The sequence below is a fragment of the Miniopterus natalensis genome, chromosome 21 (genome assembly GCF_054644295.1).
Source record: "Miniopterus natalensis isolate mMinNat1 chromosome 21, mMinNat1.hap1, whole genome shotgun sequence".
Classification (NCBI taxonomy): domain Eukaryota; kingdom Metazoa; phylum Chordata; class Mammalia; order Chiroptera; family Miniopteridae; genus Miniopterus; species Miniopterus natalensis.
The window spans coordinates 9,727,212-9,752,334 of record NC_142101.1 but is presented as its reverse complement, the minus strand read 5'-3'; the positions used below and the strand labels follow the sequence as shown (position 1 = coordinate 9,752,334).

Below are 25,123 nucleotides of genomic sequence, written 5' to 3'. Positions count from 1 at the left end.
AAAAGTGGTAACTTAAGAAACCTCACTCACAGGGGACGTGCTGAAGTGGAGGCAGACCGTAGAAGAGATGGGAAATGGAAACCAGGTGACCGCAGTAGCCTACCTGTGCAGATGTGATAGCCAAGGACTGCGGTGCTCAGGAAGAAGGCGACATAGACTCTGAGGCCAGTACAAAAATTCAGAGAAAATAGAGGAACGGGCACATGACAATGATTCTCGTTATCTGGGTAACAGTACTAGGGCAGTCAGGAGTGGGACATGCTTGGAGAAAAGCAGGTGATCAAGGTCTCAGGCAAGTTTTAGGTCATGGCAAGAGGTCCCTATGAAGATGTTTAAGGAGAAATTAACACTGATTAGGATTGAATGTAGGACTGAGGATGAAGGTACAGGCCTGAGCTAGAGAGGTACCTTTTAGAGACATAAATTTATCAGTGGCTGTTGAGTGGACTGGGAATCCATCATGGATCTCAAGAGTAGGTCATGAGGCTTGGAACTTTAGAGGAAATAGAGTCAGCTAAGGAGAGGCAGACAAATAGCATCCAGAAAGAGGAGAAGCAGGGCTGAGGAGAGGCATCTGTTTCCAGGGAGGAGAGAGTTTGAAGCAGAGTGTGGTCGAATCTGGAATCTGGTTGGAGCAGAGTGTGGTCGAATCTGGAATCTGGTTGAAGCAGAGTGTGGCCGAATCTAGAATCTAGTTGAAGCAGAGTGTGGCCGAATCTAGAATCTGGTTGAAGCAGAGTGTGGTCGAATCTGGAATCTGGTTGGAGCAGAGTGTGGGTCGAATCTAGAATCTGGTTGAAGAGAGTGTGGTGAAATCTAGAATCTGGTTGAAGCAGAATGTGGTGGAATCTAGAATCTAGCTGCAGCAGAATGTGGTGGAATCTAGAATCTAGCTGCAGCAGAATGTGGTGGAATCTAGAATCTGGTTGGAGCAGAGTGTGGTCGAATCTAGAATCTGGTTGAAGCAGGATGTGATCGAATCTAGAATCTAGTTGAAGCAGAGTGTGGTGGAATCTAGAATCTGGTTGGAGCAGAGTGTGGTGGAATCTAGAATCTGGTTGGAGCAGAGTGTGGTTGAATCTAGAATCTGGTTGAAGCAGGATGTGATCGAATCTAGAATCTGGTTGAAGCAGAGTGTGGTGGAATCTAGAATCTGGTTGGAGCAGAGTGTGGTCGAATCTAGAATCTGATTGGAGCAGAGAGTGGTTGAATGTAGAATCTAGTTTCAGCAGAGTGTGGTTGAATGTAGAATCTAGTTTCAGCAGAGTGTGGTTGAATGTAGAATCTAGTTTCAGCAGAGTGTGGTGGAATCTAGAATCTGGTTGGAGCAGAGTGTGGTCAAATCCAGAATCTGGTTGCAGCAGCCTTTTACTAATCATTTAACTCTTTTCAAAAGAGCCAAAGAACAAAGTTTACAGATAAACTTCTCCACTCGAATCCCTCTCGCCTCCCTGTGAAGTCAACAGGCTGGGGGTGATTGATTACCCAAGCACCGTGAGCGTTCCTTCCTCGGGGTTACATTTCAATAGCTTGTGGCCAAAGTACATCTTTGCGTTGGGATATTTCTCAACAGCTGAGGAAACAAGGGAAGAGAGCAAACAAAAGTAAAATTCTAATTCTTATTTCACTTGATGAAATTGAAATAGGACTCGTTTTCTGACAGTATGATACGGCTATTTATTTTTACCAGGCAAAAATGATTAAAATGGTAATTTTATTTGGTAAAAAGTTCCAGGGTAATTTGATAGTAAAAGACATGGATAAAAATCATCTACTCTCATTTCACAAAATAAATCAAAATAAATAAATAAATAATAAATCCAACTAACTCCATTATGCAAATTCTTACATTGCTGAGATTATTGGCACCCTGGAAAGTAAACAGGCTGTATATATTTTAAAAGCTCCCTATAACTTAAGGCTTTCATTGTGATTGAAAATATTCAGCCAAACTCTCTCACACTGTGCCTGCCCTAAGCCCTCCAGATTCCTGATTCCAGTCCTAACAAATGTAGGCTATTGACACGAGTTCTTTTTATAATCACACACCCGGACACTAGGGAGGAAATAAGTCAAACTGTTGGAACCTTCCTAATAAAGAGAATCAGGTTATGTCAGTGTATTTTGTTTGTTTGTTCTTGTCGGAGTAGTAAAATATGACTCTTGTCATTATTTAGTCTCAAGGATAGGAAAGCTATCATTACAGGCTTTTTCTTGTTTCCAAAGCCACAAATCAGGAGGTAAGGGTTAGTTCAAAGCCGTTCATCTGATAAGTGGAGTTATGGAGACCCTGGAAGGAAAGGGAAGATGCCAGAGGTCACAGAAAAGAAAAAGACAGGGCCCATGTACCAGAGGTTCTGGCTTTCAACTCACTGTTCCTGCCTCTACTTGCCTCCCTCTAGTCTCAGATTTTGGATCTTTTTGTTTCATTTTGACTGAGCTTGATTCGGGGTTTGAAGCCTTTAAGATTCTTGAATGTGGGATTGAAATCTGAGGGGCCTTAAACTGAAGACTTATTTATGTATAAGAAACCTTTTGGCAAATAACTTTGGAGAAACCGGAATTTACCTGAACTGCCAAGCCTACCTTTGACAAACAGAAGGCATTCGTGGCATCGACTACTTTATTCTTTCTTAAATGTATTCTAATACACCCCAAAGGATTTTTTCACAGGACAATAGTCCTGGGATGTGCTCCCTAAAAGACAACAAACTGGCCTGTGGTCAAATCCTTTTGAGAAATGCTAACTAACACTCTGACCATCCTGGCTGTGCTGGCTGGGTCTCCAGCCACTTGTGGTTCTTGCGTGTTTGAAATGTGGGGGCTGGTCCAAATGGAGATGTGTTGTATGCTTTGGATTTTTACAACTTAGTACAAAAAAGTGTAAGAGACTGAAAATGTCTCATAAAGAACTGTCATATTGATTACACATTAAAATGATAATATTTGGACATGGGGTTGAAATACATTGTTAAGTTCGCCTATTTCTCTTTAGGTTTTTGTTTTTTTTAATGTGGTTAATGTTAAATTTAAAATTATACATATGGCTGGCATTTGAGGCTACATCTTGGACAGCACTGCCCTAGAAGATCTGCAACGCAGACTAGTCCAATAAAGGCCCTGAGAAGTACTGTAAGAAGAAAGACTTAAAGCTTGTTTGATGCAGGACTTACCAGACTCACTTGACCCTGTGTTCTTTTTCTTTGTGTCTTGCTTAGCAATTACTAATGTTCCACAGAATAGCAAATCATTAAAAAGTCCCTCAAGAAATGCTGATGCGTGAAAATGCTTTAGTTAGAATGCCTCAGGCAGGAAGAAATGAGCACCTACAATTAATTGGCAACGTAGAGTGGGCAGCTCATACGTTTGATTTTTGTAAAGCAATAAAGAACTTTACATTCCAAAGTGTAGGGGTCAAGAGGCTCAGCATGCATTTTGCTAAGGTATTTACAGCATTTGTGAACTCGTGTGCTGTGCAGCACATTTCAACGCAGGCAGTGCGGGGAGCTTCTGATCTGTGCACCGAGGCTGGATCTTCCCCATACGTGTCACCTCCTTAGTATTAGCAGATGTTTCATATATAATATTAGAGGCAATGATGGTAATTTAAAAGCATGGGCTTTGGAATAAACAGACTTAGGTTTCAATCCATATTCTACCACTTATTAACAGTGTGACCCGTTACCCTGTGGGGCCCGTAAGCCTCCCTCACCATCTGTACAACTGAAGTAAAGATAATTCCCACCTCACGTAGTTGTTGGGAGGGTTATAGAAATCCAGGCATATAAAGCATTTAACATAGTGCCTGGTGCCTCAATGAATATTTGCTGTTATTTTCATTGTAATAAATTCAGAAAATACTATAAGGAGATTGTCTTAGGCCACCTACACGACATTTTTAAGAGGTGCCTTTTGGTTTATCTCTTTTCTTAAGATCCACATGAATCTATCTAGCCACCTAGCCCCACCCCACCCATCTGCCCATCCAAAAGGCAATCTTACAAACGGAGGGAAAGAAATCGAATTAAGAATGCTAAGCCCAGTTTCTTAAGGCCCTCGCGAGTCACCTAGAATGACTTTCTCCAAAACTCCTCCTCCCGGTTGAATTCAATTCAATTCAAAAGACATACTGCAAACTGGCTTTGGATAGGGAGCTGCGGAGAAACAGATAAGTCGTTGGAACCTCTGCTCTCCAAAGAGCAGAGACTACTGGGCCCCATCAAGGCAGATTGATTGAGGAGACAGGGGGAATACTTAAGGGGCGTGCTTTGCAGGGAGTGACTCTGTTTGGCACAATTGCTGGAGAGGAGAGAAAACTGCTACAATCAATGGCTACTGGGGTGTGACTGGATTTAATTACGAATCCAGGGGCTTTTCCGTGAATGTGTAGGCCTTTGTCGTTACTCAGGATCCTCAGGGTTATATTTTACTCCTTCCACTTCTTCAGCCTGCTTCTCCCTCTATCTACTGGGTCTCCTACAAATGCCATGAATCTACTCCCTTCCCTCCAACCCGTTGCTATAGCTTTAGTCCATGGCCTCGTTTTTTTTTTTGCACCAGGCATTACCCAGTACTCTGAAGATCTCAACTCTCTGATGGCCTCTGCATTACTGTTTTTTGATTTTCTGAAATGCAAATCTAACTTGTCACTTTGCAAATCATCAGAGCATATCTGCTGTTTCCACTAGACTGTGTGTTACTCATCAGGAAGAGCCCTCATTCATTCCAGTGCCTGTAAGATGATATGAATTCAATACTCATTGAACAAATTATTTCCATCTAGATCACTGAAAAGATGAAAAGAGGATGCATCACTGCTACTTTTCAAGAAGGACTTGGTATTGTACATAGTCCTGCTCTTAATTACTCATAAAAAGAAATAGTAAACAAATCCCAATAAATCATGTGACAAGATTAGTCTCATGTGCTATACACAAACTGACATCTGGTCAATAAAGCATTGGACTTACCAGTTAATAGATCCTTGTTTAGATGTTCTCTGCTTATAGAAAGAATATACTGTAAGAAAAATATAGTAGATACATTTGTTTCTGGAGAACAGACAAACATGATTCTATATAACTCACTCAGAAATAGGAAAAATTTATTAATTAGCAAAAGGTTGCAAGCTCAGTTTTATGACCGTTTAGCTAACTAGCTTTTTAAAAAAACACCCACACACAAAAACACTTTAACCAAATACATATAATGCGATGCTTAGTTAAATTTAGGCTTCTTCAAAGTTGGATACTATAAAAACCAAACCCTTATCTTGTAGGAAAATATTATTTTCACTCAGTTTTGTTTTAAAAATAAACTGTAAATTTCATAGTTTTGTCTTGGGTCTCCAAATTGAGCGATTTAAAAAAACTTCAGGGCTGGCCGGCTTGGCTCAGCGGTTGAGCATCAACCTATGATCCAGGGGATCCCAGTTCGATTCCTGGTCAGGGCACATGCCTGGGTTTTGGGCTCAATCCCCAGTAGGGGCTGTGGAGGAGGCAGCCGATCAATGACTCTCTCATCATTGATGTTTCTGTCTCCCTCTCCCTCTCTCCTTGCCTCTCTCTGAAATCAATGACAACATATTAAAAAAATAATTAAAATAAAATAAACTTAAGAAATGACAACATCTCTAGAATAAATGTACTATTCCCCAAAGAGATTACTTTGAAGGCCTTCATTTCAATGTGAAAATGTGTGTGTGTGTGTGTGTGTGTGTTCATGGTTGTGGCCAGAAGGGGGTTGGTAGGAGTGGATCAACCCTTCCTGGACACATGTTGGTGGTTTGTGACTTTGTATTTTGTAGGACAATTCACTGGGGTTGATCGTTTCATAAGACATGCCAGGTACAGTACTTAGGGCCCACCATACATTTAGGGGTACACCAAAATGTTTTAATTTTAGTTTAGTTTAAAATCAGAAGAAAAATTAAGTATAATGAATATATAAGAATGAATCTAGCCTAGATTGTGTTAATATTTATATCAGTACACTCATAAAATCTAATTTTTACTATTTATCGTTTTAGAGAGAAAGGGGCCCCCAAAGGCAGGAATGCCTACCTAGGTCCCATGAAAGGCATAATGCAGTCTTGCAATTCAGGGTAAACCTATTGCTTTAAAATTTTTAACCATATAATTTTCCATAGTATGGCCTTCTACATTTAACACAAATATACTAATTTATGAATCGTCAGCTCATCCAAATGTAGACATTTAAAATTAACAGTTAAATCTATACTTGGTATAAAAATAACTTGGTTATGCTACCGAAGCAATGACAGGGGAAGAGTTTCCTGCGTCTTTGCTATAAATTGAAATTAACAGGGACCTATTAATTCTCTCTCTCTTAGTTCTGTTTTGCAGTTTTCTATGTCATTAATCACCTCATTTCAATGGAAGAAACCACACTTATTATTCAGAGTATATTAGGAAACATTCTAACTATAAAAGCTTATTTACATAGGAATATTTTTTCCATATCAATAATCGGGCTTGATTGATATCTGGGAATGATAGACACATGGGTCCTAGAGGAAGAGTACGGAGGGTCCCTGTCTGGTCTACTCTATATCCTTGGGTAGTATTTTTTCATAATCAAAAGTTAGAGTAACTCCCATCAAGTCTTTCTAACTCCCACCAACCTTTCTGAAAGGTTGATCTTATGAAAAATATAATAAAAAATGGCTCTTGTAACCAAAATCATCTTCATCATCATCACCACCATCATCATCTAAAGGAAGTCGGCTTATCTCCTTTGGAAATTTGTAAGGCAATAGTTGCAGTGCTGCCTTTTTCAAATATATTCACATTCTAGGTACCGAATGCCTTCAAGTGAGAATGTTTCCTAGGAGGGGAGCACGTTTGCTTTGGGCTTGGAAAATTAGAAGTAAACATTGGGAAGCTCTGATTTGCTCTGTATATTAGGGAATATTTTGACAGTTCCCAGGGCAGTTTGGGAGGTGGGGATGGGAGGAACCAGCAAGACAGGAAGAGCCTGGACGCTGCAGGACAAAGGGCAGAGAAAACAACAGCTAGAGGAGGGAGGCTCAGAGAAGGGGTTTAGATGGATTTTGGAGATTAGATTGTGCACATTAGGGATTTCAAGGTTGTTTGCTGTTCTGTGTGCAACGTGGGCTCTCCAGGACCCACAGGTCTTTAGCATATTCATGTGTCTCATGAGTGAGTGTTGTTTGCAGAAATTGGTTAGAGGGGTGGACTTCGTGTCTGGACCATGATGGTGCACAGCCAATACTGGAGGAGAGGGAACGGACACCAAGAGGCAGCGGATGCAATAGGAGGTAGGCTCCCTGGGGATCCGGGGAGATCCTGGGGTCAGGCGGGGGGCTTTAGACTTCCATAGGCATGGAATTAAGTAGTTCAAGGCAACCGTAAAGGGTAAGGAGGCCCCCATGCTTGACTCAGATGTGAAAGCAGTGCTACAAACCAAAGAAAGAGGGGTGGCTATAAATTTAGTCTTGACCCAATTCTTAAGAATTGAGAAATAGTAGGATTGGTGGGGAAGGAGTCATTTCCTCCTTCTGTTGTATTGAAGGCCCCAAAATGGGAGCCCCCACTGACGCTGTCACCCCGAAGCCAATTGTCATCTCAGGTCCAAGTCACTCTCCTCATCAAGCTTTCCTGATAACTTGAGCCATATTTCACTCCTCCGTCTATTTATACTTTATTGGTTCAATCTTTGCCGAGGGAATGGGTATGAGGAATTGGTCTTCCTCAGCACACTCCATGTTAATCCAGGAAAAAAGGGGTACCCAGGTCTCCTGTGAGGGCCTCGGACACCACGCTCTGCTGGCTGTTGTCTCATGGACAACCTGCCTCGTTTTTCCTTTGGCCTTGACCTCCTGTAATCGTGTGGCCTGTCTCTTCATCTGTAAAGCAAGGTGGTTGGATTCAATGAATCCAAGGTCGCTGATTCCTGTCGGACCCTTTTTTGAGAAGGTGCATTTACACGTTTTCTCGTTCAATGCACACTTGGCACTCAAACACGCATATTTTTTAGAAATCTGGTCTCACCCAACTTCCCTCCATGGATAGGCCCTCGCTTGATTGGGACAACGCTGTCTCACTGCTGATTTAAGATTTCCACTCATTGTCTATCTCAAATCTCACTTTCTCTGGGAAGACTTCTCTGAAAACCAAAGCTTTCCTGCTTCTCTAAACCACACAGCCGAGCATCCCTGCCACCCCTCAGCTGAGTTCACACACGGAGGGTGATTCCTTCCTGCCCTGACCAGGCTGCAAGCTCCCCTCCCTACACTCAGCAACCGGCTCAGGACGGGGCACACAAGAGGACAATTCTTGTTTACGGAAAGAAAACATTTAGTAAGGAAGGCAATAACATTCTGCTCCCCTGCTTTTAGGGATATTGATTTTAAGCTGTTTCTTAAGAAACCAACGGCTCAGAAAGAAACTTTAACCCTTCCCCCATTTCCTGCCAAGAGATTCAGACAAAGACACCCGCTGCAAGAAGGAGATTTTGGGGTGTCCCCTTAGCCTAATTTGAATTAAGTATGGGAGACGAGAGGGCTTCAGCAGGTGCTTAGCTAGATCCCCCTGTGCACCACTGTCTCCGACTGGCCTAGCAAGGGTTATCTGGTCTTGTGCATTTCCCTGTAAATCGCCCACTCCCACTTCTGAAATCTAATACTCGTTCCCCCACCCCTTTCTCCATTGTCCAAAAATGTCTTATATATCCATTTTTGCCTCAGTGTCTTTGGGACTTTTCATGGACTTATTCTGTCTATGTGAATTCCCCATGAGCATGTATTAAATTTTGATTTTCTCCAGTTAGTCTGTCTCTGTTAATTTGGTAATTGGCCAAACCAGAAGAATCTAGAAGGTGAGAGAAAAAGTATTAATATTTTTTTAGCCCCCACAGTTAGCAGAGCTTATACTTGACCTGTGTGTGTACATTGTTTCTTTCCTATAACACCAAGCTCAATTTGGGGCCAATGAGACAGGATATATTAATTATCTGAAAATGTTTATCTGACTTATGAATGGTCAGAGGACTTTCTACCCCTTTATTCCCCTGCCAGGCTCATGAATGAAGATTCTGTATCTATGTTTTTATAATGCCCAAATAAGCAGGTTATTATTTCTAAAAAGTCATTAAATAGAAAACTTGATTCCTCCCTGCCACGTCCTTCCCCAAAGCCCTTAGTTGTTGGAATGCTTTACTTCTGACCCACTTTTGAAACATATTTTAATTGTGGCAAAATACATATAATACAAAATAGCATCCTTTCCATTTTAAATATACAGCTCATTAAGTACATTCCCAATGTTGCACACCCAGTGCAAAATTTGCCCAACTCTGTATGTTACTGTGTAGAAGATAAAAAGAAAACACAAAGCAAGATAAGGATTTTCTTCCATAAATGCCTACATCACATTCTGGACTCTGATGTTTTTGAAATTATACAATACTGAAAGCATTTTGGGTTCATTCTATAAATTCCATTGTAGTTAAATTTTGGGTGAGAGAGTCAGGGAAAGCAACATCGTAAAACCCTCCAAAGTTGTTTTTGCATATTATGCTTGACAGTAAATACATTGCAATGTTCTCTGGGTAACTGAGAGGAGATGAGAAGGCAAGGGCATCCTGTATGAGCAAAGCACAGAGACAAAAAACAAGGTACCAGGGACGACAATAGCTGATTTATTGGGTGTTTAGTAGGGACTGGGCCCTATTTTCAACATCTCTTGTGAATTAACTTGTTAACTAGTTTATATTCCTGGCTTCTAGACTGTGGCTGGAAATGTCAGAAACAGGTCCAAGTGCAAGCCATAGACTTTAGACTTTGGTTAGGCTATAACCAAACAAGTCTCCGAAGGGTCAACCTACCTGTGACTTTGTCCCATAGGGAATTGCAGACTTTCTTCCTGAAAGGGAGTGAATCATTCTTGCTCTCATGGGAACACCTTGAGATACAATCTGCAACAAAGCCAGAAATACCCATCTCAGCGTCTGTAGCATGGCATTATGCAAATAAGATGGTTACCAATTTTAAAGTGTGATTTTTAAATATTTTCAAAAATAAATATAACGTAAAGGACCATAGGGCGCACAGTATGGCTCAAACTTCATCTATAAGAACTGTGCTCCTGCAAATTTTTTGCATTTTTTTTTTGGACCTTTAGATTTTGGAACCGATTTAAACTTTATGGGATCCAAATCAAATATTACACTCGAGGAAAGTGTTTCATTGCTGGAGAGGTAAAATGATTTTCTTATGATAACAAAAGAAAGCACTCCATGGGGAGTAAAACCCAGGACTCCTGAAACCCAGTGCAGTGTTTTCCTTCATACAGACCTAAGAAAAGTGTAAAAATGCAAATAGAACTTATATTGACTTAATTATCATTTCGAAGACCATTGTCGGCAAAAGTTCTATCAAGAAAAAGGCATCATTTCTATTCACATTTTCAAGCTGCGTGATAGACAGTAAGAAGTTCAGTGACATTGAGGCCACGTAAGGAAAATCTATTACAGGCCCACAACCCTTCTCCAAAAGCTTGGGGCCCGTTGGTTTCAGAATTCAGAGGTTTTCACATTTTTGGGAGGTAGTTTAGTGCGAATGTGGATATCACATAGCTCCCAGCAGAGTCTGGGGCACTGCTTCATAATCAAGTAAAATATTTCTGTAGTAAAACAGTCACACTAAGTGGAAAAAAAATGTAAGGTCATAAAAAGCATCCCATCAGGTCAAATTTTCTGCCAAATGGGTGAGGAAAGCTTTCTATTTTCGGAGGTTTTTGGAGTACAGGATTGTGGGTGAGCGATTAGGGACCTGTATAGTCAAAAGAATAGAGTTGGCCTGCTCTCTTATTTTAATGCCATCTCAGATCTCTTTCTGGAGGCAGAGCTCCACCATCCTGCTGAGAGCCCACGTCAGAAGAAATGACCAAATTCCTGGAGTTGGCAGGGTTCCTCTGCCCCATGTCACTCCTCACTCTCTGGATCCCCTAGATGCCTCAAAGTGTCAAATGTTCAGCCTCTTGCCAAACCTTTGTGGAGTGAGGCTCTTGGCATTCAATAGTGCTTTGGACAGGAATGAGATAAAAACCATGCCATTGTTGGTTTATCTCCTACAAGGAAAATGCATTAACAAGGTACCTGGTCTTCAAGGCCAACGGCTTTCAAGGCTTGTCGTCCTCTGTGAGAAAGGGCCAAGTTAATGCTTCTCCCGCGTGCATATTTAGCCACTCGCATATCTGAAACATTGGAAGCAGGCTCCACGTTACACACGTTTCCTTCCATCCTAGGACAGGACGGGCACGTAGCACCTGAGCAACGGTGTGCCCGGCACCAAGTTCAAAGACCTTCCTAACTCTCTTAAAGAAAATGCTCATTATAGTAAATTTGTATTAAATGAATTTAGATACTTGAGGTTTAAAAAATTCTAAAAGTTCCCCCTTCTTCTTCTTCTTTTTTTTTTTTTTAAATCTTTTTAAAATCTAAAGAGAAAGAGATCAGAGAATGAGAACCGCATCTCAGTTTGCAGCAAGGCCTTACCTTCCCTAGCTTCGTATACATCCACTTGGAAATTCCGCTGTGCCAGGAAGCAGGCATTTAAGGATCCCACCTAGGAATCAAAGAAGTTTTATCATATTTTCATCTGACTCCACCAGGATGGAGAATTTTCTCCGCCGCGTGTGGCTTGGCTGTTACACTGATGTACTCAGTCACTGCTAGAAGGCTCCGCTTGCAACAGTAATGGGATAATTCAAGATTGAGTGCTATGAGTTGAGAGAGAGGTTTCTTTTTATTTTATTTTTTTAAATCCTCACCTGAGGATATTTTTTCCATTGCTTTTCAGAGAGAGTGGAAAGGGGAGAGAGAGAGAGAAATATTGATGTAAGAGAGACACATCGATTGGTTGCCTTCTGCACAAGCCCCGGCCAGGGCCAGGGACCTAGCCTGAGACCAAGGAACGTGCCCGTGGCAGAAATCGAATCCGCGACCCTTCGATCTGCAGGCCGACGCTCTAACCACTGGGCCACACAGGCTAGGGGTCTTTTTACTTTTTTTTTTTTTAGCAAGATCTAACTTTCATACAGAAAGACCATAAAACATGTATATAGTTTAACCAACAATTAGAAAGCAAACACCCATATAACCATCACTCTGGTCAGAAAGTAGGACGTTGCCACCCCCCTAAAGCGACCCCCACCTTCCCCCAGTTACAATCCCCAACCTTTCACCAAAAGGTAAATATTGTGTTGACTTTCATGATAACTCATCCTTGCTTCTTTACAGTTTTATCACTTAAATATATATCCCTAGGCAATCTGGGTTAATTGTCCTTGCTTTTTAAACCACATCATTAAAACCACACGTGTGTATGTTTTTGCACCTTGCTTCTAACACCACAATATGCCTATGAGAGTCATCCGTGTGGCTGCAGGTAAACTCTGGGTGATCCATTTTTATTACTGTCCGATTCGTCATTGTGTGAAATCTCACAGATGATTTAGCCATTCTACTATTGAAAGGCTTTCGAGTTTTCCCTGGTTGGGGAATATTACCAACAACGCTGCAAAGAGCATTTTTGTACGTGAATCCTAGGACACGGGTGCATGACTTTTCTCTGGAGTCTTAAACTAGGAAGGGGAATCCCTGTTCAAAGGCTTATGTTTTCTTACCTTTATTATGTTACGTGTTTTAACATTTTATACTAATGTGTTTTTCAACCAGCAGCTTCTGAGAGTTCATGCTTGCCAGGACTCCATGCTCTCAAATTTTTATTTATTTATTTTTATTATTTATTTTATTACTATTATTTTTAAAATATATCTTTATTGATTTCAGAGAGAGAGGAAGGGAGAAAGAGGGAAACATTGATATGATAGAGAAAATCGATCAGTTTCCTCCCATATGCTCCCCAATTGGGGATCAAACCCACGATCCAGGTATGTGCCCTGACCAGGAATTGAACCCTCAACCTTCTGGTGAACATAGGGGACAGTGCTCCAAACCAACTGAGCTACCCGGCCAGGGCCTTAATATATATTTTAAAACATATTCTTAATAATTTCATACTGCATGATTGTCTTGTAAAAAAAAAAAAAAAGACAACTAAAACTAATCCGCAATATTCGCATACACATAATTTTAGAAATATATATGTATTAATAATATGTGTCTATATGCTACATATACACATAAAGCTTTTAAATATATATATATATATATTCAAGGGAATGATAAACACAGGATTCAGGGCAATGCTTCTAAGGGGTTTGAGAGAGAAGCCCAGAGGCAGGTATAAGCCTTTGGCAATGTTGTAATTCTTGTGTTGAGTGGTGAGTTCAAAGGTTACAGCTTCAGCCTGTTATCATTAATAAACAAACGAGCAAAAATCTAAATGAAAATGTCTTCTCCAAGGCCAGTCCTAAGAATGGGCCCTGAAACAAAGATTATGATGACCCCAGTTCTGTGCGACTGAGGTTCGCATAAAACTCAAAGAAATTAAATATCGGTGGATGTCACAGATGTTCAGCCAGAAGGATTCAGAACGTGGCTAACGAAGGACGTCTCACCCTCTCTGTTTCCTCTTCTCACTTTCTGTAAAATGTGCTTATTTGGGAAAAACCGCCGGTACCTTCTTTAGCTGTTAAGCTGTCAAAAAAAAAGTGCTGAAAGTACCAAGAGATGAAGGTATAAATGGAAAGGAAAATGCGCGTAACCACTCTGAGGCCACCACAAACTCTGGTTGAAAGCACAGCTGGTTCCTGAGGATAAACAGGGAAGGGTGTTGAGGGTGCTGAGAGGAGTGGAGAGGCCGGGGGGTTAGGCTCCTGGGGGCAGTGAAAGCTCTTGGTAGAGATAGGACCCCTCTATGAAGGACCTGGGCGATCAGGTTCAATTCCTGGTCAGGGCACACACCTGGATTGTGGGTTCGATCCCCGATTGGGGAACAATTGGTTCTGATGCCCCAAAAGTCCAGGATAGTAAACCATTCTGGTCATCAAATGATTTGTAAAATCAAAGTTTTATTCACAATTGGTCTAGTGTTTGGGTGCGTAAGCAGAGCTCTGAGGAGATTCCTTGGTTACCTAATTGTGGATTTACCCAATTTTCTGTTCTTCCATTTTCCCTTGTTTTTCTGTCTCCTCTTACTTCCTTCTTTACAGAGCATGTGCTTTGGCCCCACCATGCCCATGGTATTGATGACTAAGCTACCAATTTAAAAAGTTCTTTCAAAACTTTTTCTTTTTAAATATATATCTTTATTGATTTCAGAGAGAGGAAGGGAGAGGGAGAGAGAGAGAAACATCAATGATGAGAGAGTCATTGATCGGCTGCCTCCTGCACGCCCCTGACTAGGGTTCGAGGCCGCAACCCGGGCCTGTGCCCTGACCGGGAATCGAACCATGATCGCCTGGACCTAGTTGCTGCTGCTGCTGTCTGCAATATCCCATATTTTTAATCTTATCTCTCTATATATTCTCACGTTATCTTATAGAAACAGTACCGACTTAGACGATCAACAACAGAGTGTGACTGCGTCTTTTCTCTTTGAGTTGAACAGATATATGAACATGTGATGGATGGATCTGTATGCAAAGATGGACAAGCCATCTGGGAGTATTTGCGATAAGCGAAAAGGAAAGAAAAACACATCTTTTGCAGGCAGCTAACAAAGCTCTGAGCTGTCTAGAATTATCGGTTCTATACCAGAAACTGCTCACGAGGTAGTCAGCGAAGTGAACTCTGAGAGGGGTGGATTCTCGGTCAAGTTGCTTCCAAGGCAAATTCATCAGCAGAGGCTACTGACTTGACTTGGACACCAGGGGCGAGAGCAGGATTCACGAGGCGCCTTAGGGGTCCAGCAGGGGAGCAAAAAAAATCTCAAAATGTTAGCCAACGATATTGGAGGCATACGGATACATAAGCAAGACAGCTAGAAGAAGGAGTGAGAACATCTGGAGTGCAAGCAAAACGACAAAAGACAGAGTAAAGCTAACAGAGTGAGATTGGAACCTGTCCCCAGCCACTGAGCAGATTCAGAATGACTCCTAGATCCACAAAGAAATGAAGAAATTACTCCACTTCTGCTGGTAGGAGGCGCTAGACATCAGGGCAGAAAGGAAGGCTCAGGGCCTGGGGAGTAGAAAACGAGAGAGAAGTGAACAGTTTTGCTAAAATATTAATAAAATAAAAGTAATAAAGGCTAATAGTAATTAAGTTCTTCACATGATTTATCTCATTAATATTTATATAAAAGAAAAAAAAGTATTTACTTGAACCAAGCTATATATTCAGACCTTGACCCAAGATTATAAGACCTTTAACAGTGTGTGTGTGTGTGTGTGTGTGTGTCTAGGACTTACTTTGGGAAATTAAAAGTTCTGGGTGACATTTGATTTCTGGTTTTATAAAGACTAGATTTAGAACAAAGCTAGAGACCTGCCAAGTGAGGACGTATGACAAAGGAGCAGTGAGATTTTAGAGGTAAAAGAGTTAGTGACCTAGTTTTAGCCCGAGATGGGGAAACTGAGACCCGCTTGGCATCAAGACAATTTCGAGTGTCTAAATCCACGACAGAAGCTGACATCTCTAGCGGTGAGACCCACACTCTTCGTGTCAAGGTCAAGTTGCTTCAAAGGCAAATTCATCAGCAGAGGCCACTACCTTGGCTTGAACACCAGCGGCAGGACACGGCTATCAATAATAAGTCATAAAATGCATGAGTTGTCTCAGCCTGATGTTTTGAATGACTTTACCCTTTAAATATCTTTTAACGCGAATTTTGATGGGCCAAATAGAGGAAGAATGAATCACAAAGAACCCCACTAGTGTTTTGTAATTCATTCCTCCTCTGCCTAGGACATTTAGTTGTTTCCTAATACATGTGCATTAATTTGTCTTCCATTTTCTATCCAAACAATGAGAGTTCAAGAGCTATTCAGTGAGAAATGCATGGGTGATATCCACATTTTTATGCCTTCAAAAATCATACATCCAATCACATATTTGTTACCTTTCCTTGGATTTCTAAGAGACATTCCTGCTGCAACCCTTGTCCAAGTCTTGGACAAACACGACAGCCTCTTAATTGCTCTACCCTGTTTTTCTAGAAGTTGTTCCAGTCTTTCTCCACCTAACAGCCTGAGAAAAATTTAAAATCACAGCTTGCTTTCCCACCTGAAGTCCTGCAATGGCTCTCCACTGTGCCCAGAATAAAATCCAGCCTTCTTGCCTTGCCCTCTGAGATCTGGGAGACACGACCACCTCAGGGCCTGCAGCCTTGGCAGCTCCTGTTCCCCAGGCTCATTCCTTCTGCCTTTCTGTTTGCTCTGTCAACGTGCCCAGCTAATGCTCACGCTCTTTCTGTAGCCCTTACCGCCGTGGCTTCTTTCTCAGTATTCGGGTCTCCTGTCACCTAACCCCTCCTCCGAGGGGCTGTCTCTGACCCCCTGCGTATCAGATACTCTACAGCAGCACCCTGTTTGCATTTCTTTTGCAGCATTCTTGCTGAAAGTATTTATTTCACCACTGAATCCCCAATATCTAAAATGACCTTGGCATATAGCAGGCACTCAGTAATACTGATTTGGTTTAATACATGAATTCTCCGTTTATGATAGGAATTTTTGATAGGAAAGAATTAGGCTGAAGCCCCATATGGAGAAATGACAACATACGTCACATGCATTGACCAACACGGCGTGTAACAGCATTCCTTAGCATTTTGAAATGTGGAACTAGAAATGGTAGAGGAACTGTCGTAGTACTTTGGGGAAAAGACAATAAGGAAGGCAGAACCAAAGGCAAAATTAGCTGTATAAACATACGTGTGGTATTAAATATGCTAATCTATCTACGGCCTAGAACAGCGTCTGGCACGTATAGGCCCTCGATAAATTTTTGTTGAGTTATTAAATAAATGAATGAATATCTATGAGCTAACTGCTCAATGGTTAGCTCAAAGGTGGAAACAAAATAATTAAATTTTAACTAATGGGGATATTCTGTTTACTTGAGGTGGCCCCGTGTTAGACAGAACCGGCTTTGGTATGATGACAGTGGGTGCAGAGAGACTCCCTCCTACATCTCACTATATGCCGGGCAGGTCCGCTGGAGGTCATCCACCTGCTCAGTGAGGGGGCTCCACACCCCAGTGCCCGAGGTGCTCCCTTAGACCAGCCAAATAAGGTGACCAGACAGAGCTCATTCCCAGTCAGTCAAATGACTAGCGAACACCCGAAGCGACCATTTTGCACTAGCTGCATGTTTCTTGACTCTTTCATTCTTATTAGACAGTATAAACTGAGCTATTAACCAAAGTGAAGCAAATGTTCTCATTAAAATGACTATTTCCAGGAATATTTTTTTAAAAAAACAACAGTCAACCCGGGAATAAATGAATTCAGTTATCTCTATTTTCTGTTTGTTTTTTAAAAAAATGCTAAATCAAAACGAGGAGGGAAAACACACACCTTTGTATCTAATGGAAGTAAAATACCTTCCCTAGGAGACAGCAAGTGGAAGCTAGTGCCTGATTTAAAATATGAATATTTAAAGATCAGGAAAGTCAGCAGTAGAAAATGAACGATTTGTAAGAGTGACTAATAATCATCATTAAGAGTGATGATAGTAACTGTAACACCCCTAAGAGGAAAAATATCCAAGTGGATGCTTACCAGGCCACCACCAACGACAGCTATTTTTATGCTCTGCGTGTCAGATGGATCCATGACTGCCGAGGTGTTTTCCGTGGTCACCGCAGCTCCTGTCACAGAGACGCGAGCTTCCCAGGCACAGGTTCCCTCCTGGTCTTTATACTGCTCCTCCCAGGCACAGGTTCCCTCCTGGTCTTTATACTGCTCCGCCCGGAGCCCAGCCAAGTGTTTGAACTGGGCTAGTTCCCCTTGAAGTAGGAGGTAGCATTTAACCCCTTAGTAGCCCAACGTGCAACCAGCTCTGCTTCAAGAAAAAAAGAAAGTTCATGACATTAGCTACATTTTGGAAAAATGCAGCCAAGTGGAGACATGCTCTGCCTTGAGGTTAGACACAGAAATCTTGAAGCGCAGGCTTAGGGTTTTTCTTCTTTGTTTTCTACCCCATGTATTTTCTTGCTTTCTCACTTTCGTTTTCATTCATAATTAACCGTGAATGAAACGTCCCTCGTCCGCAGTTCCCAAGCATCTTCAACTTGCCTTAGAGAGGGAGATGGCATGATTTCGTAATTGAATCATAAATTATTTTTGTCCTTGAGACCGGTCAGGAATTTCACCTAAAGGATTCTCACCGATTGCCTTTAACAGACTCAACCGGGGGACAGTGTTGTGCCTCCTCTGAATAGTCTCCCAGCAAGATTTTCAATTTTGTGTCTGACTGTATTTACCCCCCAACCCCCCTTTTTTTTCCATGGGACGCTAGAAACTTTAGAATCTAATTTGTGTGTTTTCACTGGGGGAGATGATTAATAGTATGCTTCTTGTAAACTCATTCCTGGCTTCATATTAACTCTCCACTTCTTTGCTCTTATTTTAAACTCACATATATATTTGAAACATGATGGGAGTTCAATAAACTAAGAATGTAAAAGATAACACTTGCTCGCTTCCTAGTGAGAGCAGGGTGGATTCAGACGGGCTTTCCCCTGGTTGGGAGCTGAAGCTGAAATCATTCAATAGCGACCCCTTGTGGGTACGTGTAGAGTCGATTGGGAAACTTTTGTGTAGGTATTTTATTTACTCATTCACAAGGTCTAAAATTCAAATGACACCCAAGGATATATGGTGAAGAGTCATTCTTATGACCCTGTGCTTTGGCTGCCTGTTTTTCCTGCCCACAGACAATTGCTATTTTGGTGTTGGTGACGCCTTCTTCTGCAAGCATCTCTCTACACCCTCACCCCCACCTCCCTCCCTCCCTTTCCTTATATAGTAGCAAATGTCACATACTTTCCACATCTTTTTTGTTTTCTTGTGTGTTTTTTTTCTTTTCATTTTGATGCAGGAGAGTAAGAAGTTAAGGGAATTCCTTGGCAAGTGGAATAAGCGAAACGGAGACAAAATAATTAAACAAGGCCAAACAATTTGGGCGATTTATAGGCCAGCTAAGGAATCACAGGGTTTTATCTTCCCCAACCAAGGACACTTAGGTGCAAACGGTTTACACTTTCCAGGCTTTCCTGGGGCAGACCTGCCTGGGTCCAGGTACCTCTTCAATGACATTCATGATGACGCTCTTTAAAAATGAAACTAACCGGAAAATAACCTCTGACCCCTCTATAGACACGTTTTGATGAATCAGCATATTGAAGGACACACCTTGAAAGCTAATGAGTATTCTGTTAAGACCCTCCCTGAGACCTCCTCCCTTAGGATTTCACCAGCCAAAGAGAGATAAAAAGCCTCAAGACAAAGGACCCAGGGCTGGCTCTGGCTACAGCACACCCACGCTTTGTATCTCTGCTGCCTTCCTCCTAAACTTTAAGGGTTCCCATGAGGCTCTCAACCAGGGGAGCAGCAGCTCGTCCAGGGTTTACCCCCCTGAACTTGTCTCCAAGGTTCCCTTTTTCTCTGATTTTCTCTCTCCTGTTGCTTCTTCTACCTTAAGCCCTTCCTTTGTTTCACTGTCTTCAGCTTTAATAAACATACTCTCAAAATCACCGGGACTTGTGCTGTGAAATCTTTCCTGCATGAAGTCAAGAACCCACACAGCACTGGCCGCCCGAGGCAGACCCACACCAGGCCCAGACCTCATCTGGTAACAATGTTACAACACATAGCTCAAGAATTCTTTAGTATCAATATACAGAGAACAGTTTCATTCATCTTTTCAAAAATTATGGTCTGTAGTACACAAAAAGTGAAGTACATAAAACGCAAGTGTCCAGTACAATGACTTATTGTGACTTGTGTTACAAGTACCCATGTAACCCCCACTCAGGCCCAGGAAAAAGACATTCCCCGAACCCCAGACTCTACAGGTGCTCCAGTCATCATCTCTCCTCTGCAGAGGTAACTGTCATCCTGACTTTACATTTCCTTGCTTTTATTTATAATTTCACCGCCATAAATGCATCCGTAAAAAACAGTTTAGTTTTGCCTCTTTTTAAGCTTTACTCTAAACGAATTCATGTTTTTCCTTACTTTGTTACAACGTGCCTCTTTTTCTCATTACGATGCTTCTTAAGATCCCTCTGTGTTGCTGTGTGTAGTTGTAGTTCATTCGTTTTCATTGTCGTATATCGTTCATCCATTCTATGTGGATGGACATTTGGGTGTTTCCAAATTTTTAAAATTGACCTTTACTGTTTAAAGTATTACAGATGTTTCCCTTTTCCCCCTATTCCAATTTTTTAATATCATGAATAATGTTGCCTCCCCGACCAATCTTGTATATATACTATACTGCATGTTATATATGAGTATCTTCAGAATTATGTGATGTGAATGCATATTTTTAAAACATATGTTTTATATTGATTTTGGAGAGAGAGGAAGGGAGAGGGAGAGAGAGAGAAACATCGATAGGCTTCCTCCTGCACACCCCGCACTGGGGACTGAGCCTGAAACCCCGGCATGTGCCCTGACCAGGAACAAACCTGCCCCCTTTTGGTGCATGGGACGTCACTCCACCCACTGAGCCACACCAGCCAGGGCTGTTGATGCATATTTTTAATCTTCCTAAATAAACCAAAGTTATGTTCTGAAGTACTGTACTTTTACTTGACACAGGGAATTTCTAGTTTTTGCAGGTCTGTCTGGGGAGTTTGGACTAGATCTCATTGTCATTTTAATTTGCATTCTTTGTTAATGAAATTGAGAACCTTTTCACCCATTCATCCCCAACTTGCTTTTCTTCTTTCGTATACAAGTGCTTATTTTTCTTTGAGTAGTCTCTCTTTTTTTAAGCGACGTTGAATATGAGTTTTACTCTTTACATATGTTGCAAACATATTATACTCTTGTAAAAATATAAGTTTTATTCGTATATGCATTGCTTTTTGCTTTCTTAGTGGTGTCTTTTTATAAAAAAATATTCTTAATTTTAACATATTTGAACTGATTTATTTTTCCCTTTGTGGCTAGTGCTTTTCCTATTATGTTTTATAATTATTTTATAATCATGGGATCATGAAGATAATTTTCTATGTTGTCCTCTACGAGATTTATAATTTACCTTTTATTTTTAGGTCTATAATCAACATGGGGTTAATGTTTATGTATGCTGTGACACAGGGGCCCAAATTTTATTTTATTTTCCTAATAAATACCCAATTTTCCCCAGTGCTCCTGAACAAAAAGCCTTTCCTTTTCCCATGACTGCCTTTGCCAGTGGTCCAGTGCTCACGTGTGTGGGCCTGGTTCTCGGTTTCTGTTCTATTTATTCTGTTCTGATCTATTCTACACTTGCTTATACCAAGGCCAATTCCACGGCCAAATTACTGTGGCTTTAAAATAAGCCTTGATACCCTGAATAATTCCACCTGCCTTGTCCTTCAGTCATTTTCTTGACCACTTTTTTAGTGCTTTGCATTCTTATCTAAGTTTCACTTTGTTAATTCTACCCAGGGGGTGAAAAAAGCCCTGTTGGGATTTTTTTTTACTGGAATTGCTTTGAAGTTTTGAATATTTCTGGAAAGAATAACCTATTTAGAATACTGAGTTTTTCAATCCATAAAAATGGTTCCTGTCTCCATTTGTTCAGGTGTTCCCCAAGGTCTCTCAAAGTTTCCTACCTCCCCCCACCCCCACTTTTTTAGATTTACTTCTAGGTTATTAATATCTTTATTTTACTGTAAATGATGTCTTCAATTTCACTTTCTGCTGTTGACGGTATGTAGAAATACAATTTATTTTTGTTGGTTGAGTTTATATCCAGCAACAATGCAAAACTCTCTTATTAATTTTAATCATCTTTAGAGTCTTTTGTTGCTTTTTCTTTTTCACCATAGGGGTAATGATAGTCATTTTTTCTTTCTTTCTTATTGATTGAATGATTCTCTTACCTTGCTGGCTAGGACTTCCAGTACAATGTAGAACAGAAATGTATTTAAGTTCCAAATAAATGGGATTCCTAGTCATCCGGTTGGTACTGATTTCTAGAAAATTTCATTGTGGTCGGAGAATACACTCTATTTATCTTCAGTCATTTGAAATCGGTGGAGATTTGCTTTATGCCCAGCAAAAGGTAAATTCATCTAAATGCTTTGCATGTGCCTGAAAACCTGTGTACAGCATCCTGCAGGTGCAGAGTGCATTTTCCTGTCCATACACATTAGGTCGAATCTGTAGTCATTTATTCAAAGCTTTTGTATCCTTACTGATTTTTGGTCAGCTTCTTTTGTCAATTGCTGAACAAGATGTGTAGAAAAAACATACTATAACTGGTATTTATCTCCTCAGATGAAAACTGCTATGTTACTGCCCAAAATAAAGCTTTTAGTATTATAAAGCAAACTCTTTCCCTCAAGGGATGATTTTTGCCTTGAAGTTGAATTGTCCGATATCAATATGACCTTTCTGTATTTAGTTAGCATTCACATATTACATCTGTTTCAACTGTTTGATTTCAAACTGTCTTGTATCCTTATGTTTTAAGTGTGGCCTTTAAAAACAGTGTTCAGTGGAATGTTTTAGAAACCCCAGAGGAGCATACTTTACAGGGTTCTTTCCTTTACAGGAGACTCTGAGTGCTTCCCCTTCTCTCTGCATGTTTATAAATTTAACAAATCAGCATTAGTAGTCGAGATTAATGAATGCAGTGCTTGCTCTGTAGTTTTTGTCACTTCATACTGTTGACTTCGACAGAGTACGGCCTCACTTTGTTTGATGAACTCGGCTTGCTCAGTCATTTCGCCAGGCCCTTTATGCTCGCAGCTCTCTGCCTGGCTCGCCTCCTGTCTTTGCTCCCTGTGTTTAGGTCTCAGTCAAACACAACACCCTTCATTTGATCACGCTATTGAAAAGATGTACCTGTCCTATCATTCTGTAAATATGTCCCTGTTGATTTATTTTTATTTTTATTGCATTTACCTTGATAGGTGATTGGCTATTCTTATGAAACCAGCTTTATTGATTTACTTATTTGATGAGCAAATAAATACCAGTGGAAGTGGAGGGGAGAGAAGTAGATGGACTCAAGATATAATTCTGAGGTGGAATGGCCAGGGTTTGTTGGTAAATTGGGCATGGTGTATGCATGTGTTGGGGAATAGAGGCAAAATTCAAGACTCAAAGACCCCCAGGTTTCTAACTGGTGGTACCATATGCTATGTATGAAAGAATGGTATCAGAGTGGTAACCGAGACTTATCCTTTGGGATATATTAAGTTTGAGATACGAGTATTGAGTTAGAGAATTAAAATATCAATATTAATTATACAGTTGGGTATAGGAATTTGGAAGATAGAGAAGTCAGGGCTGGAAAAATAAGTTTGAAATCATAAAGTTAGGACTCTGGTTAACTGCAACCTGAGGTTCATTCAAAAAGTTGATTTGTTTTCTTTAAAGAAGAAAAAAGAAAGACCTTCCAGAGCAAGCCTGGTGGCATTTCCTCATTCCCGAGTGAGGAGCTGGCCTAGAAGAGTGTCAAGGAACAGCTAATAAAAGAAGGGACAGAGCGCTCAGGCTGCAAAGGTCGAGAGAGCGAGATTGCCAAGGGAAATGAGTGTCAGTTGCATCAATGTGGCCAAAAATATGGGATATGGTCTGTTGAATTTGCATGTTGGAAGTAACTGGCGAGTTTGACAAGAGCTGTACCAGCGAATTGAAGGCAGACTTGTAGGAGAAAGCGAGGGGAAGAGGGGAAGGCAGGGAGCAAATAGGCCTTAGAAAAGGAAAGTAGTTGAATAGGATGCAAATCATGGAAGTGTTGTCTTGCTTTGTTTTTAAACATGGGAGATGAGCCAGCAAAGTTACACTAGTACTTCATGGCAATGGCTCCATAAAGAGAAATGCACGGAGGATGGGTGAAAAAGGGTGGAAAAGAAAGGGGGCAATGTCCCCGAGAACATATGGACTCTAGCACATTAGAAAATTTGATTTGTTGGTTTCTGGGGGCAATGGAGAGTTGGCCATCTTTCTTGTGGCTGTTAATTTTGGTGTTTTTTTAAAGTTATTGCCCATGCACGTAGTTTTAAGAGTCAAGAAGTTCCCGACAAGACAGTGAACATAAACGGTAATTGCTCTTTCTACCTCTCTGTCATTTGTCCCTGAGCAGAAACATCTCTTCCAACTCCAGGGTATATGTGTCCAAAATCTGTAAATAACATGCCATTGTTAGGATTCTTTGTTTTTATGTGTGTGTTTTTAAACATCTTTTTATTTTTTAATGTTTTTATTGATTTCAGACAGAGGAAGGGAGAGGGAGAGAGAGAAACATTGGTAAAAGAGGAACATTGTGGGTCGGCTGCCTCCTGCACGCCCCCTACTGGGGGTCGAGTGTGCAACACGGGCATGTGCCCTGATCCGAAATCGAACCAGCGACCTCCTGGTTCATAGGTCGATGCTCAACCATTGAGCCACCCCGGCTGGGCAGTATTCCTTGGTTTTTTTAGTTTGTGGTTTTACATCATGACTTCCCACTATTGAAACTGAAGATTCATGTCTTTTTCTCTCTATATTCTTTTCATATCATTATATCATAATAATTTTAGTTAGCTCAAAATCCCACATTTGATTTATTATAACTGTGGCCAAATTTAATAATGATTTTTCCCTTTCCTGCAAAATACAACTATTTTTATTTCTTAATTTAATAGTTTTCTTTTTCATCGCTGAATTATCTAAGACATTATAAATTCAACCCCCAAGCTCTCCGGCAATTATCTAAATCCGTATGAATACATTCAGAGATTTAGATATTTTATATTCTTAAAGAAATATCTCCCAGAGGCTCTGATTTGCTTTAGTCTGGGATTGTTGTTCTCTGTGCTAAGTGCAAGCTCTTATACCCTCATTTGGAGAATTTTCCATGTCTATTGCCTGTATTGGAGACCCTATTTTCTGAAGCCCATGCCCTCCCGTTTCTTGGTTTATGCCCTAGGTTGGTGGAGCAATTTCAACAAGTTGGTTGTTTTGGAAAAACTGGTAGATAGGAAGTAAATTTTTTGTGACCTTGCCCATGTGAATATATT

At 40.9% G+C, this 25,123-nt stretch overlaps 1 protein-coding gene across 1 annotated transcript in view; it reads right to left on the bottom strand.

Annotated features, from left to right (window-relative positions):
• Positions 1–17,726, bottom strand: part of KMO (kynurenine 3-monooxygenase) — a 31,220-nt gene extending 13,494 nt beyond the window's left edge. The window contains 6 exon segments of the mRNA XM_016196065.2: positions 1,486–1,573; positions 4,971–5,019; positions 9,868–9,957; positions 11,140–11,237; positions 11,539–11,608; positions 17,673–17,726. Of these exon segments, the coding sequence (XP_016051551.2) occupies positions 1,486–1,573; positions 4,971–5,019; positions 9,868–9,957; positions 11,140–11,237; positions 11,539–11,608; positions 17,673–17,726 (449 nt within the window).
• Between the last annotated feature and the right edge of the window lie 7,397 nt (positions 17,727–25,123).